Raw genomic sequence first — 17,057 nt, 5'->3', positions numbered from 1 at the left:
GAATGTTTTCATAATACTGTACTTAACTTATGTGTTCAGTCAGTACTTCTAGGGCGAATGTGCCTATTGCACATACACACATGCTATGTTGTGTGCATTCATGTATCTATACAATGTATACACATTTCCTATTGGTACTTTCAGATGCCCTAAGAGACCTGTTTCTCTCTGATCTCCTCGTACCTGATAAGAAGTTGAAGGCCTTTTGTCAGGTAAGAACATGTCAGAGCATTCGGAGCAGAATTGAATGCCTGTCGAACTTTTGGCAGACAGGCAGATGGGCAGGTCCTGCTGTTGCAGCACCACACGAGGTTTTCAGCCTGATTTTTGAATTTGAAGGGGGGTAGAATGCAAGATTGCTCATGTACGAGGCATTTGCGCAAGTCCCCAGCTTGTCAAAATTAGCTAGGAGCCCTTTACAACGGCCCTCTCTCGTAGCCCCTGCTTTTCTTTGGCACATCAGAAGCCAACTTCAGCATTTTTGAATCTTGTGTAAATTGTTGTAGGTCCTTCTTTTTATGCTCGTTATTGCTGTTAATGAACTAAAGTTTGTATAGTGGATTTGGTGTTACGCTGGTAATCAATAGGTTGCAGGATCAAATCCCAGCCATGGTGGTTGCATGTGATGGAGGTGAAATGCAAAAATGTCTGTGTACCATCCATTGGGTACACATTAAAGAACAGCAGGTGGTCAAAACTTATCCACAACCAATCCTCACCACGGTAGGTCTCATGATCATATACGGGTTTTGGTGTGTAAATCCCCAGAATTTAATTTTTAGTTAAAGATTCTATACAATTTATCTTGCACTTATACCGTGTAATTGTGGTTCTAAGTTAATGAAGCGCTCTTACTAGTAACCTATACTTATCAACAAACTGCATTCTTCCATATCTGTTTGCCTGGTTTGTTATTTTTTTATATCATTCTTAATTTGCTGAGCTGTCAATGAGAATTCAGAGTCAATGCTTTCCCTTATGAAATTCCTTTGGGCCTTTAAGGTGAAGATTGATACTGAAATGAAATTTTGGAAATAAAAAAGCCTAGCTTCAGGTGGTTTAGATATGGAGCAGCTTCCATCCAAAACTTCGTTTGAAATGTGAGTGGGTGCATCATGAAAAACACGCAAAAATATAAATTTTTTATACAAAGATTGAAAAAGAAAAGAACGCGCCACCATTAAAACTTGCCACAAGTATTGCAGAATCCAGAATATTGACAACTAGTCCAGCTGCTCAGCATAATTTCCGAGATTAGGCCTTGCCCATGGCACACAGAAAATATTGGAGGCGATACCAAATTTATTTATGGGGAAGTGCCACTTTGAAATAATTGCGTGGCCTACTGCCTGCCTTGTGACCAGTTCATGTGTTCACGTCACATGACCCACTGGCTACCCATGCACTCAGCGCCCCCTGGCGAGCCTGAATGGCAGTGGCCCGCTCGAGTCCAGGACGCTGCTCCTCTGGCACTTTGAGGACCTGCTGAAGCAGCGGTATGCGACGTTCCTGCAGTCCGTGGAGACTGTCTCCTTCGACCAGGTGGAGAAGCTCAAGCTGCGTGCGGTCACATGCATGTTCCACATGCTCACGTACCACCCTGAGAAAGAACTGGTGAGTATTGCACACGATTGAGGGTGAGTGGGAGAGAGGGGTACCCTTAAAGGGCCCCTCACCAGGTCTGGCCATTTTGAGCTGACAAGTGCATAGATAGCGTACAATGTGCGCTAACGATCGTGTTTGCAGAGAATTACGTCGCTACGTGCCGCGGAAAGATCTGAAATTTCAATCTGAACGCCATTTTCCCTTTCCCTTGTGGCGACCGCGCTCAAAGCCGGACAATGACGTGCTGGTGTCCCTGCGCCTACATACTCAGGTCCGCAGTGTGACGTCGCTCGTGGTGACACGTAACTTCGAGAATTATTCAAGGCAACATCTGTTATTTGTGTGATCTGTTGCTTGAATTGATGAATTGAGTTTTAGAGAAATAATAAAACACACAAACATCTGTGTTTTTTGTTTTACTTCGCACCGAAGCAAGAGAGATATACTTCTGCTTCGTCTGCTTGTTCCCACAGTCGTGCAGTCACGTGCGCAGGTACCAAAACTGCCATTTTCTACCGTGTTCCAGTGCGTGATCATGCCCTGCGATGTGCTTGTTCTGCCTCAGTATACGTGCAGCACTGAATTATACCGCTAGTCATGTGTCCTTTTGCACATCGCGCAAAATCATGCGCTGCACGAAACCAGACAATCGCAACAGCTCATGCGCAAAGCTGTCAGCAAAAATGCGCAGCGCCGGAAAAAAAGAAAGAAAGCGAGGACAAAAACGTGGAGGCGGGGCCCGTGATGTATGCATCATGCGATCCACGAGGTCCGGTATGGGAGAATGCAGGGAAGGAATTTAGCTTGCGGAGGCTAGATGGGGCGAGTGAAGAGAGCGTCTTGCTATGCAGTGAAGCTCACCTCCTGAAATCATGGGTTCGCAGCACTGAAATATTTTTATCTTGGCTATTAATTAGCCGATTTTGAAAATTTTTTGTGGCAGAACGCTCCCTAGAGGACATGTAACGACTTTCAGCGTATAACAAAAATTTTCTGTGGGGCCTGGTGAGTGGCCCTTTAAGATGGCTGTACTCCACATAGCAGGCAGCTTTGAAAGCTTGAGAGACTTATCTCCCTCCTTGCATTCGCAACCCAAAAACGGTGCATCACAGGAAAAAAAGTCATAAGTTATGTGATTCGATGTAATGTTAGGTCTGTCACCTTTATGTAGCAAGATGTGACGCTACTACTATTACATTGCTGATTTTGTAACGATTTACCATCAAATAAGCATCGTTCTTGTGACCAGCGGTCACGAGCCTCTTGGTGGTGTGCTTGTGATCAAAACATACTATGCTGCCCGTTAGAAGCATGAAGGTGCACAAGTGACACCTGAGTTGACATGAACTTCCTTCAGGCCACAATCATCAAAGGCGGCAAAAACCAATTGAAGGCAAAAGTTTCACATCACTCATGAACAATCTTGCAAATCTCCTGCCCTGCCTAGCCGAAGCGACATGCACATTTGCCCTGAGATAAACAAGTTCTTTTTTCCCAGGTGCTACAGAAGGAGCACTGACAGTAATCTTTTTCGTTAGAGATGCAAAGAGCTTCAGTCATCTCCCATTTTTTTCTGAATACTGAATTTGCACGACACCAAGCAACACCAACACCATCAGCACTCAGAAAAACCAGGAGATTTTTGATGCTCTTTGTATCTCTAATGAAAAAGATTACTGCGTCAGTGCTCCTTCTGTGGCGCTCGGGAAAAAAACGTGTTTATCTCAGGGCAAACGTGCATGTCGCTTCGGCTAGGTAGGGCAGGAGATTTGCAAGATTGTTCATGAGTGATGTGAAACTTTGGCCTTCATTTGGTTTTTGCCATCTTTGATGATTGTGGCCTGGTTCAAGGAAATATGTTTGAGCGGTCGGGTACACCAGCAGTGCCTCCCCGTCTACATAAAGTCCGGTGTTCTTGTTGTGCCTCTGCTCGTCCGTGTTTATTTGTGTGCTGGAACAGTGTTTCATGATGCTGTCTGCAACTTTCTTTAAGTTGTGGGTAACACGGTGCATGTAAGGCAAGACCTCTAGCCTCACCGTTCTCTGCACTTGCCCAGCCCTTCTCCTGTGAGCAAGCGCAGAGAACGGTGAGGCCGAAGGTCTCATTGTTATCCGGCCACGGACGGCACATTTTGATGAGGGCAAAATGCGAAAACACCCTTGTACTTAGATTCAGGTACACCTTAAAGAACACCAGGCGGGCAAAATTTTTCCAGAGTCTGCCACTACGGCGTGTGTCATAATCAAATCGGAGTTTTGACATGTAAAACCCCATAATTTAATTTTGAAAAGCCAGAATTTGTTTATGCTGTGCTGGACCTCGCTAAGACTTCTAGCATATCATTAGTTTCTCTCTCCACCTTGCCTTTTTCAGTTCTTACTGGAACGACTGATCAACAAACTGGGTGACCGCATGCACTCAGTTGCCTCGCGGGTGGCCCACTACCTGACGCAGCTGACCAACCACCATCCGCGCATGAAGGGTGCCGTACTGACCGAAGTGGACCGGTTCGTCTACCGTCCCAACGTGGCACAGAAAGCCCAGTATTACGCCCTCTGCTTTCTCAGCCAGGTGAGTGCAGTTAGGTGCCTCTGCCAAAAGCGTGGTTGAATTGAGCAGGGAAATGTTTAGAGGTGTCTGTAACAGGTGTTCCAGTGCTGTTTGGTCATCATCATCATCAGCCTGGTTACGCCCACTGCAGGGCAAAGGCCTCTCCCATACTTCTCCAACTACCCCGGTCATGTACTAATTGTGGCCATGTTGTCCCTGCAAACTTCTTAATCTCATCCGTCCACCTAACTTTCTGTAACTCTTAACGACCTTCGGTTATCTTCCCTCCTCATTACGTGTCCTGCCCATGCCCATTTCTTTTTCTTGATTTCAGCTAAGATATCATTAACTCGCGTTTGTTTCCTCACCCAATCAGCTCTTTTCTTATCCCTTAACATTACACCTATCATTCTTCTTTCCATAGCTTGTTGTAGCGGTATGCTTCTATAAAGTAAGAACGAGTTATGATCAACAAACTTTAGCATTCAACCTACCATTCCTTTTTGAAAAATGTTTTGAACACTCAGTACACACTTCTGACTGCAGTGCCTATAAACGTGATTCCCGAAAACTGGCATGATTAGAGAGTTGTATTCTGAGCAGCCGACTAATGTCTTGCAAAGATGGGATCCTGAGTTGAAAGTCCGCGATATTTCGTTTTGATGCAATGCCTTTCGTAATTCATTTTTTGTATGGTCAGTGAGGTATTCGAATGTTTTGTCTCCCAATGTTATTGATACTGCTTTTAATTCAACTCTTGTTGATTCAGTTTTTCTGCTAATTTGATCCTGACCAAAGCTCCGTGCCAATGCCAATACATTTCCATGTTCCCAAAGTTTTGGTATTTTGATTCTGAAATGCAAAAACAACAAAGCCAAACTAATGAAGTATGCATGCTGTGCGAATTGCTCTTGCTTAACTGAGACGATCATCATAGACGGGTTCTGCCAAATAGTTTTGCAGTTTTGATTCTCTACTCGGTCTTATTACGCGTACCATATTTTGGTGAGCTTGACCAGAAAAAAAGCGTGTGTTATGATTGAGTAGTAGATATCATAGTTTTCTTCTTCTCACTCCCGGTGCTCTTGTTCATGCAGCTCCTTCTCTCGGACAATGATGTGATGCTGGCACGTTCCTTGGTGTCCTTCTACTTCACCTTCTTCAAGAAGTGTGTCCAGCGTTCCAAGGTGGCGGACGCTCGCACCATGAAGGTGCTGCTGACGGGCGTCAACCGAGCGTTCCCCTATGCTCGAGCAAGTGATGCTGAGGGCTTGCCGGACGACCAAGTGAACCTCATGTTCCGTCTCGTCCACCTCACCGACTTCAACATCGCGGTACAGGCACTGACGCTGCTTTTCCAGGTCAGTGAACAATCATTTAAGCTGGATGTACATTGCAATTTTTAACTCTTTTAATGCATTAACATTCTTATGGTACCTCACACACTTTCTGGGGTCTAGCTATGTTTATATGTGGGTTTTTACCTAACCTTTTTCCTGACTGCCTAAGTCACTGGGTAGTCCATGGCCGAATGGGTAATGCATTGGGCTGCTGTGCGGAGGGAACAGTGTTCGAAACCAATGGTTGGGCCAACTTGGGTGGCTGAGTATGTGTGTACAATGCGTCAAACAAGGGAACGATTCTCAGCATTCAGAGCCACCAGCACGGCATGCTTCTAATCTCAGAGGCCATGCGCAAACTTCTCCACAGCACCACTAGGTGGCACTGTGTGTTACAAAAGGCTAAATAAAGATTATGAAGTTGTTCTAGTGATATTCCTTGATGGGGAATCATGTTTAGGCCTTCTGCAGCTATGTCGCTCGTATTGAAATGCATGCAACAAACATGTGGCTCACGATGTTAGCTGTTTGGCCATGTCAGAAGGAGCGCAGCATTCTGATGCATTTGCGTCATTTCACATGCTTTGGGGAGTGAAAGTAGAGTTTGCTTTATTGTCGACCTCTCTGGCTTCTGAATGCTGGTGGTGAAGTGATCCGACGTATGTCTCCTGGGTAGCTCACATGTCGCAGTGACGTCCATTGTGTGAATACAGCTTCACAGGGTCTCTGGGGCACCTATTTTTGCACTGTCCCATAGTTCAAGCGTTAAGAAGCCTCAGCTTGGAACGAACTGTCCCAACAAGGGTGCGTGTCTTTGTCGGGGCAAAAGGAAGTTCCTTGTTTCTTTGTGAGGTCAAGTATCCTTGTCAGAATGTTGGCTTCCCTTGTCAGCCCAGTGTTGATCAACTCCCTATTCTTTCTGCGGCACTTTTGTCTTGTATGCATGCACACACAGATTGTAATTACCATGTCTTGCATCAACTAAGGAGGAGGGAAGCATGAGACCAATAATTAATATACTCATTGAAGTGGACAAGATTCAAAACTTTTTGAAATGGTGGCACATCTACGCAGTGCTTTCACATCTTGACTAATGGCAGCCTTCTTTGTTCACATCAGCAGGATGAAGAATCACATAGGTAGTTTTTTTTTTTGCTATAATCTCTTAACACTTTACTTTCCTCTTGGCTGTGGCTAGATCCTGGATGCCAAGAGCTCACTGTCGGATCGCTTCTATGGGGCCCTCTACCGAAAGGCGCTGGATCCGGCGCTGGAGCACTCAAGCCACCAGACCATGTTCCTCAACCTCCTTTACAAGTCGCTCAAGCGGGATACCGAGAACAATCGGGTCAAAGCATTTCTGAAGCGACTGCTGCAGGTAATGGCGTTATGATGGCCACGTTTCTTTATATTGGAAGCATATTTTGTGATAACTGCACTTAGTGACAACCTAAGAGTCCAGTAAAAGCTCCGTGTCCACAAAAGCACACTATACCTGTCCTTGTGCCTCTGTACTCCAAGGCAGTGTTCTTGAATAACATTAATATTGAAAGATATTTACCTCCAAGGATTCCTTAGCGGCATATAATAACATACTGTTTTTGAATATACTTAAAGGAGTACTGACACAAAAGGAATCCACGTGGTTTTTTCTCCTTTAATAAGTAGTTAATGACCTAATAATCACAGCAGGAAACCTCATTTACTTCAGAGCGCGACAGGTAATTATTTGCAGTCTTTTTTGTAGCGACCAGTCGAAGTTTCGGTTCCAGAGAGCAACGAGACGGGACTGTAAACAAAGTGGTCACGTGTTCGCAAAAAGCCATGACGTATGCTCTGACGCGCAGCTAGCCTGCGCGACCAGCTTGCTGAATATTGTTGTGCGACTGCCGCATCGGTCGGCCGACCGCAGCCAATGACAGCGCCGGTAGCGTGAACGTCATGGCCACGTGGTAGACCCGGCGGGGCGGGGCCGGCAAGCGGGCGCCTCGCCGCTCCGATCATGTCTGTTTTTTTTTTCTCTCCCTGGTTGAAACGCGGGCCTCTTTCGCCGCTGACGGCGGCACATAAATGGGCTACAATTTGTTTCTGGCACGAAATAACTTGTAGAATAAAGTGACCTCGAAAGAGTGCGAGTTATAAAACGTTGTGCGAAATAGTAAATCGTTATCATGATTTCCACTCGGACGGGGTAAGCGCTGACGCGCCAGCAATCGTCTGTATATGAGGCGGCTCGCCTGACTGGCCTGTTTACTCATCGCTACTAACGGCACCGGGAAAACTAACCGTATTTTCACTTAAGAGAAACATAAATGTTCAGGCATTGATTGTGCTGACGAATTTAGGCGCTTTATTACGAGCTGCGGACCCTCAGCTCCGGATAGACGGCCGGCGAGCTAGGCCTACATCGCCTCCCAGCGATCGCAAGCTCGCTTGGCATGCTCGTTCGGTTCTGTGGGCGCCAATGAAATCAAATGTGCTGCAATTTAAGCGTGACATAACTGTGTACAGGTTGTGCCGACTAACATATGCGCTTCGTTATACGAGCTGTAAGCGATCGTGTCACAAGCGCAGCCGGTGTCGGATTCAATGGCCCAGCTAGCTATGCCTGCCGGCTCTTGGCCATCGGCGGCTGTCAACGGATCCGATACTGCTAACGCGGCCTTGCGGAAACACGTCTACAGTGCTCGCATAGACGTGTTTATATTGTCATCGTTTGTTTCAAACAAGATAGCTGTGCAAATACGGTTGCTTTCACTTTCTGTTCGAAGTTACGCAGCATTCCGAACTTCCACACAGGGGCGCCGGTTCTGGGCCGTCGCACGCTCATTCGTACCATGTGTCCCGAATCGCCACATGCGGCAAGTCGCACACGACGCGCCGTACTACAGATCACACGGAAAATCGCGCCATGTGTCTCGCGCTTTAGATGTGGCCAATCACTAGCGACTCAGATATTGCAGCCGGCGATGGCGAGGACGAACCTCAACAAAACCCTTGCATCGGCCACAATCAATGGTAAGACGCAACAAATTGGCGTTGAACGTAGTGGCAGCGCAGTCAAGCTGATAGTGTGGGAAATATCCCGATGGACACGACAAAAACTGCAGTTGCAGTGACACGGAGAGCGTCCCACTACAAGTACAACAGCTTGAACAAGCAACAACAGAGGAGAAGAGCACGTGTAAGCCGCATGGCAGCCAACGAAAATTCGTGACGTAGCCACATGACGTAGCGTTTTCATGGCTATTTACGATTTCGGTTGATGTCAATGTCACGAGGTGCTTTGTCTTGCGGTTGGCTGCACGCACGTACTTTAAAATTGATTTTAAATATGTTCTAAGCAATATTCGCCGCTGATATATTATAGACAATGCGTGTGTAACCAACTAAATCGATCTCACCAAGTTATCTCGACTTCAAATTTTTGTGTCAGTGCTCCTTTAAGTAACCCATTTCAACAAGCCTACAAGAAGATAGACAAGCAATTAGATTAAAATTTTGCGAGTTTAACAAGATTTTTGCTCAGTCAACTTTGATTGATTAGCTAATAAATAAAGTATACAGTGTAATCCCATTGATACGTTCCTCGCCGTTGCATTTTTCCCAGCTGCTATGTCGTGCTTACACAGTCCTGACCTAAATTAGAGTAACTCCCACGTATTATATTTTCATTTGATATGGCTCCATTTTGTAATCTTCCCGCAGTTTGTGTTGCGTTTGATTGCAGCGGTCACGCAAATTTAGTGGCGCAGAGGGAAATTCGCTCTCTCACATTGCAACAAGTGATTTATGTGTTGCAGCAAGTGACCAGCACATGGCAACAAGCGACTGATACATTGTGACAAGCAACGAAGTCAATGCAACAAGCAACCGAAGTTTACAATCCGTGTGCATCACTATGATTGGGAGGAAATGCGCACAGAGCAGGTGGTGAAGCACCCGAAAAAGTGCGCATCGGGTAAAACTTACAGGGAACCGCAAAGCGCAGTTTCATTTATTTTGGTGCCTGCAAAGATCATGTTTGGATTGCATAATTACCAGTTTTCTTTAGCCAGCTTCGTCTCAATAGAGCCTTGTTATACAGTGAATCATAACAAGAGTGGAAAGGGGGCACTGTGATAGACCATTGTAGTGTCCCTTAATTGTACATAACCTCACATGCCATCCCTGGTTACAGTACGAGTGCCAAGACATGTAATAACTCCACTAGCTACCATTCAGAGCTGTTTCTGACATTACTGTGGCTATTACCGCTCTTCCTCGCTGTTATGTTTTCCTGTATGTTAAATTTTTTTTTTAACGTGGTCCCTTGAAGAACTTGTCAATGGGGTTCTACTGTAAATAATACAAAGACAAACTCAAACTTACGAGAGACAGAGAAACATAGTCACAGAATTACAGGTGGCGCATTGAAATTGTGCTCGTGTTTTTTTTTAGAATCATCCAAAAATGCTTTGAAACGAACATAACAAACTGCTTCAATGTAATGTGATAAACATGATGACCTAGTACATTGTGGCAAACCATTTTCAATTTCTGGTCTGCAGGCATGCCTGTACCGGTCTCCGCATCTGGCTTGTGGCATTCTCTTCCTCGTGTCCGAAGTTCTCAAGTTACGGCCAACGCTTCTCGATGCTCGCACATTTGATGACAGCCACAACGAAGCCCCTGAGTGTGCCGTGCAAATGGACGACAACGAGAGTGATGGCGAGCATTATGATGATGCTCCAGATGATAGTGTGAGTGTCACCATTATAGTGCTTGCACTATCAAGTTATACTTTGTCTCTGTGCTGCTTCGTCAAGTTTTTGTCTGAAGCCTCTTGTGTGTCATACGTGTCTCTGAGACAGAAGTTTACTTGTGATAGCAAGTTAGAAAGTAAAACAACATTTCAAAGGACACTAAAGGAAAATATTACGTGACTTAATATTTTACTTTTGTGACAACCATAGCAGCGAGCACAGTTGGCGGTTGAAGTTAATCTTACTGCTCGAGTGTGCATCACTGTTCATTCCAGAGCATTCTGGGGCACTCGTGTCAGGTTACAAATTTACAATTTGTTTGTGTGTTGCACGCTGTCAGTCGCGTTAGGGTGGGCCCATCATCTTACAAAAGTAACAACTGTGCTCTCACAACCATGTGAAGCCAAGGAAAGCATGGGGGAAATTGTTTGTTGTTTTAACCCTTTCAGTGTTACTGACGCACCAGTTTGTATCTGCGTTTCTGCCCCGCCATGTTCTTTTTGACACTCTTTTTGTCAGATAGGATTGTGAGGACCAGACCAAGAGAGCATTTGCTGCTATCTGTGTCATTTTTTTTTATTTCACCTAAGATAACCTATTGTGTTTGTTTTATAATATTCGAAATATTGCAAAGGGAAATGAAAGTGGACGAAAAAAACTTGCCCACTTTTATTCCCCTTTCACATCCACTTCCCTTTACCTTTTCTACACTTCAATAAGTACAACAAATAATTTGCCCTATGGTTTCCTTGGCTTCGTATGGTGTGACTACGAAAAATCGGGCCCCTCGGTTCCCCTTCTTCTTGCTCATAACTGTGCTCGCAGAGTTTCCGATATAGCAAGTGAGCATTCTGCACCAAGTGTAAACATGGTGACTGTGATAATGCAGTTAAAGTGGTCACCTGTAGAAAGCAAAACGGTGCATTTGTGGCAGTGTGGTATAACAGTATAATGTTGGATGGTGAAGTAAGGTGAAGCATAGCAGCAGTAGATCTTCATTGACGACACGCATATAAGGTTTTTGCACGTTTCTGACATCTAAGACATCAAGTGCGTGCCCTTTATTCGTCAGGACAATGGAGAAGCTACAGATGCTGCAAAACTAGCACGCTCAGATCAAAGTGGCAGTCGGACGGGAACAACCAGCGAAAAGCAAAGCACGGGTTCCTGGGTTCATACAAGGTTGGCAACTGTTGACGAGTCGGGAGCCATGACAGTGGAACGGCGACGGAGAACTGGGTATGTGATGCCTTCTGGGACTGTTTTCTGTGCAGCACTTGAGGGTTTGGGGGAGTTTTTGGATCAGTAGCTCTTTAGGGTCTGCAGTCTGCATGTATCACCATGTTGACACAGTGAAAAGGACCGAATGCAGAGAAGGAAGGAAGCTTTTGACTTGTTCGAGTGCGTGTAGTTTATATCCAGACATGCCAACTGTTCTGGAACCTATATTTTCATATTCCTGAGAGCGAAGCCTTTGCTTTGTGCACTGATTCCTAGAACTTTCTTGACCTGGAAGAATTCTCTTCGGCTATTGTTCCATATCGGGAATGGTCCGACTTCCCATCCGTTAGTTCTACAAACCTTGATGCAGTCAGGAGTTTGGCAGAACATTCTCTGGTCAGATAGAAGCATCTGTACAAATCTGTACATATTGCAAAATGTAAATTTTGGTTTTCTGACATCGGTCAGTTATCCGTTCAACTAATGTTTCTATGCATCTTGAGTGCCAGGCTCTATTACAAATGGCCATCACAAATTATGATCAAGAATGCTGAGGCTTACTGTCGCAATCATGATTGGTGTGTTCATCGTGGCTCCACATAAAATGCTCATAATGGCCGATGATCCCAAGCTAAGGCAGTACAGGAAAACCTCGTTAATTTGGAAAATCACATAATTCGGACTCGTCCTCTGGTCTCGTCATGCATATGCATTATTTAATGCAATCAAACTCTCGTTAGTTCGGACACATTTGGCCTCACATCGATTAATTCGGACAACTGTTGGAGCTCGGCAATCGCGGAGCGCCGAAAGTGTGTGACACAAATGACCAAAAACAGCGCTAGCCCCCAACCTAAACGAAGCGGTGGAGTCTGCGTTGCCATAGTCATCAGCGGAGATCGTATGTGAATGATGGCAACGCCGGAATGCTTCGTCCTTATTTGTGCCATTGAAGCCTTTATATGCCTCCGTTCTTCAGTTTACTGCCACTCATGACAGCGTGTTGGCTGCGTGCCTTCATAACTGTGTAGTCACCGTCCATGATCGCGCCGATAGCGACCGCTCTTTTGTCCTCAGTTGTTGCCACAAACAGTAGTTTTGTTTTGACTTGGTGCGCATGTTGGCCGTGTGCATTCATAACTGCAAAATAGAAGCAGGATGTGCCGGTTCATTCAGTGAATAAAAGCATGTGGACGTAGTACGCATTCGTTTGTTTTCTTGGTACCCTCGATAATTCGACATTCGAGTAAGTTGGACATTTTTGTCGGTCCCATGAAATCTGAATTAACAAGGCCTTACTGTAGTAGTCGAACATGTGCATTAAAGTACAAGTCCAGCTCTTTCTGTGAAAGTTAGAGTTTCTCTTGCAGGGCTTCACATTATTCTTTTTTCTTTTTTTGCAGGTATGACCCTCTGGCTCGCAACCCGCTCTACTGTGGCGCGGAGTTCTGCCCTGCCTGGGAGCTGCGCCACCTCAGTCGCCACCACCACCCGTCAGTGGCGCTGTTTGCCGAGCGCATCCTGCGAGGGCAGCCCGTTGCATACCCTGGTGACCCGCTGCAGGATTTCACTCTGTCACGCTTCCTCGACAGGTGAGCAACAGAATGTGTTCTGAATGGCACATCAATGCTCTGGCTGATCACTTTTCTAATGTTTGCGAAACTACGGTGCTAATCATCATCACTAACATGACGATAGCCATCATCAGTGGCAATCGCTTTCTAGTCCACGTTGCAGCAATATGCTTCTCGGGGGTGGTATTCCCAGGCAATCATTTTCGGAGATATAGTTTCAAATTCACAAGATCTTGGGTGAGTCGTCGCCAAACGAGTCCATGTATACCGCTTACAGCATTTCTGGTGCTGTGCAAAACTAGCTGTTGTCGCAAAGTGCTAAGAATGCTGTTGGTCGTATACTTCGACGCCTCCAGTGCCGAGTCTCATGAAAGTGAAACTCTCTCCAAAACATATCACCCGAAAATACCACCCATGGAAATTTCATGGCAATGTCTGCCGGGCTGCCATGAAGCTACATCTCAAGGCAAAATTCATGCTGCCATGAAGCCACATGTCATGGTGAAATTCACGTATAACATGTACCCCAACTTTGCTGTATTAAATTGCTTGCATTTTTGGTGCAGGTTATAAAAAGTACGGTATTATCTACTCGTGTGATTTATAATCTGTAGAGCCTTAGTGATATCTTTAATGTTAAGCCCGACTGTTTTCTTCGAAAAAGGGCTGTAATAACTGGACATTTATTTTGAAAATCTTGTGTTTCAAACTTGATTGTGGTAGTGGTTGTGATTTTGTTGCTGCTACAGGTGCTGTTGGCATGGCAGTTAGTGCTGTCAATTGCTATGCCTAAGTGCTGCTGTACAGAGCATGAAACACTGCAGCACTGGTCCATTATTTCATCGTCAGCATATTTTATGCCCCTGCAAGATTTCTGCCAATGATGTCCAATTTAATCTAGTCTCAACTCTACCATATGCCTGGAAATGTCCTAATTTTATCACACAACCAAGTTCTTCGTCATCCTTGACTGCGTCTTCCTTCTTTTGGCACTCGTTCTGTAATTAACCACCATAGTCTGCTGTATTTTCTTCTTCAAACTCGATTTCTCCCTCTTAATTGATCTCATCTACAATATCGGCTACCCCTCTTTGCTCACCAATTCACACTCCTGCGTTCCTGTATCCATTACGCCTATCATTTTTGTATCCATCACTCATTGCACGGTCCATTAGTTCGCCCCTGTAAGAACACAGGAGTGAGATCTTGCACCCTTCTGAATATCAGCGGTTAATGCCTGTTCTTTAAACTGTGCTGTCCTGTTTCCTTGTTATTCATATTCTGTCTCTCTCTCCTTCCAAATGCCAGGTTTGTATACAGAAACCCCAAAGCAACCGGCGCCAACGAGCCCATCATGGAGGACCAGGCTGCCAGCGTGTTCGGCAAGCGTAGGCAGTATGTGCCCAAGGGAGTGCGCAAAATGGACGTGCTCAGTCGCCAGTACCAGCAACAGGTCGAGGCCAACATTCCACCTGAGGAGACATTCCTGTACAGGTGAGGGGTCTGGCACTCTTGAATTGAAAGTGTGGCTGACCGGTCTGAATGTGCAGTTCAGTTTACTGTTAAATGTTACACGTGACTGTTTTTAGCACGCCATGGATTTCTCACTTTTTTAAAACCCGCCATAATAGCCCACTGGTTGTGGTGTTGTGCTGCTCAAGTCGAGGTTGTGGGTTCTATCCTGGCAAAGCCTGCATTTATATAAGGACGAAATGCAAAAAACGCTTGTGTGATGTAGGTGCACGTTAGAGCAACCCCATGTGGCCAAAATTAATCTGGAGCCATTCACTGTATGATCCCTTATAAACCACCGTGCAGTTTAGGAATGTTGAAGCCCACAATTTTTATCACTGTTTTGACATACAGACCTAAAATTGCTTTACTTTCTTTTAGGGGGGCATATGTTAAAGTAGCACGCTCTATATTTCTATAGACATTGTTACTGTGACATAGCACCCCCTCTGTAAAAAAGGAAAACCTTTTATTTCTTAAATATAAAACAGTCTTCCCAACTCTGTAACCATGTTGTACAGGGGTTGAACATCTGCCTTTGCCAAGTAAATCAAATGGTTGCATTTTTTTTCTTCCTTTTTTCCTTCTCGGTAATCAGGTACTTCAAGCAGGAGCGGGAGCAACGCAAGGCCGAGAAAGGTGGGGATGAAGACAAGAAGAAGCAGAAGAAAAAGGAGGCGGACGACGAAGAGCTTGCATCTGACGCGGAGAGTGTGGCCAGCGACGACGTCGGCCGGGTCCTGGACATGTTCGAACCAGGCGTCGATGGAGAGCTGGACTTTGCCTCGGCCTTCTCTGGAAGCAAGGTCAGTCTAAATTTGGCTTTGTGTGAGAGCTTACTGTTTGTTTCTGCTATGGCAGCATTTAACAATCTCTTAACTTTGCTAGTTCAGTGATTCCTGAAGGAATCATGATGCTTTATAAGTAATATCAAATGCAGAAAAGAACAAAAACTGATACTAACCTGAGGATGAGAGTAACAGCCACTATAATTGTAACATAATTTACGTAGACTTTGTGGCGCACACAATTAGTAGTCCGTGAATTTTAGATAAAGCCTACATGTTACCAAATGTTGAGATTAGCTGTCTCAGCTATTCTTTGGAGCTTGCCCCCTGTAGTGTGCAAAATGCCATAAATATAACATGCAACCAATCTTTGAATTATTTGTGCCCATTCTTCTCACACTACTGGTTAAATTTTAAAACCTTGAAGGTACATAAACACCCGCAACATAATGAAATTGTAACAGGTGGTTCCCGCATATCAAGAAAACATGCTAAGGAATTGTTATTTTTCTCTGGTTCTTCTCAGTTCATTGCACAGAATATGATATCGTTATTTGAATATGAAATATAATCCAAAAAAGGATAAATGTCTGCTCTAAAATCGTCAATACATCACATGTGCTGCAAAAGTCCACCTAGAATAGTATTCTGGAAAGAATGTGTTAGTGGAGTAGATACTTCTTTTCACTAACGTATTAATCACTGGACAATTGTGCAGTAAACCCTCATTATGACCAAGTCAACAGGATTGTGAAAGAATTCGACACAGTCAGCGTCCAATTTTTCGGACTTCCTAGAGGCCACGAAAATGTTTGAAAAATCGGGCAGTCCGAAAAAACGAATGCATGCCTTTTACTGCCCCCAAGGTGCTCAAATCGCCACAGGCACGTCCGAAATAGCTCTAAAAGCTTGTCAGTACACTTATTACGCGCATCGGTGTTCGTACTGTGATAGGAAAGGGGGATGCACGCGTGTATAATCAAGGAATACATACTGCGTCCGACGACAATGGACCTTTCCCACTCTTGGTGTTTTCACCGCAATAGTTTGTGCATGCTTCACCGCCTAGCAGTGCTGTATTGAGGCGAAGCCGTCTTTCGGGAACCGGCATTATGCAACGCGTTCTGCTTTCTGAGCTTGGAAGCCATTGGTGAAGATTACAAAGGCGGAGTCGGCGCCATTTCTGACAGCGGCAAATTTTTTAAATGAGAAACGTGGCTCCGAATCGCAAGAAGTCTGCTAGCGAACGTCGAAGTAGCTAGGCCTAGCGTTGCCGCGGTGGTGGCTACTGCTGCCAGCGGATCTGCTCGAGCGCCTGTTCTGAGGCGGCGATATAATCAAAATCGGTGGTGGCTTCGGTCCGTGCCGGTTTGGACTTGCGGTCATGGCAAAAGGTCCGCAATATCGGACGGCGAAAGGCTTTTGCGTCGGAAATTTCCGTTCTTATGGGGTACTGTGGTGGCGGGGCGAAGGCATCCGAATTATCGCGCATGTCCGAAAAATCGGTCGTTGACTGTATAAGTGGTGCTTCAATAAAAGCAACTCCAAAAAGCTAAAAAATTCGAGGTGAGATAGCACAACTCCACAAAAGTCTAATACGGGGGTCACGCGACGCATTTTCGATCGCGATCGAGCCAGATCGGGATCAAATTTCTCGGTCGCGATTGGCTCATTTCTGCAAGCTGCGGAATGCAGACAATAGGAGAGAGAGAGAGAGAATA

The 17,057-nt window shown here is 45.2% G+C and overlaps 1 protein-coding gene across 1 annotated transcript in view; it reads left to right on the top strand.

Annotated features, from left to right (window-relative positions):
• Noc1 (Nucleolar complex protein 1) overlaps positions 1 to 17,057 on the top strand; it is a 40,206-nt gene that overhangs the window by 11,044 nt on the left and 12,105 nt on the right. The window contains exons 4-13 of the mRNA XM_050192130.2: positions 145 to 212; positions 1,411 to 1,614; positions 3,980 to 4,177; positions 5,254 to 5,517; positions 6,695 to 6,874; positions 10,047 to 10,238; positions 11,314 to 11,480; positions 12,866 to 13,054; positions 14,345 to 14,530; positions 15,147 to 15,354. Of these exons, the coding sequence (XP_050048087.1) occupies positions 145 to 212; positions 1,411 to 1,614; positions 3,980 to 4,177; positions 5,254 to 5,517; positions 6,695 to 6,874; positions 10,047 to 10,238; positions 11,314 to 11,480; positions 12,866 to 13,054; positions 14,345 to 14,530; positions 15,147 to 15,354 (1,856 nt within the window). The remainder of the gene's footprint in view (positions 1 to 144; positions 213 to 1,410; positions 1,615 to 3,979; positions 4,178 to 5,253; positions 5,518 to 6,694; positions 6,875 to 10,046; positions 10,239 to 11,313; positions 11,481 to 12,865; positions 13,055 to 14,344; positions 14,531 to 15,146; positions 15,355 to 17,057) is intronic.

Source organism: Dermacentor andersoni, chromosome 10 (assembly GCF_023375885.2).
Source record: "Dermacentor andersoni chromosome 10, qqDerAnde1_hic_scaffold, whole genome shotgun sequence".
NCBI classification, from domain to species: domain Eukaryota; kingdom Metazoa; phylum Arthropoda; class Arachnida; order Ixodida; family Ixodidae; genus Dermacentor; species Dermacentor andersoni.
Note: the sequence above shows the minus strand (reverse complement) of the source record. Positions and strands in the feature narration are given on the sequence as shown.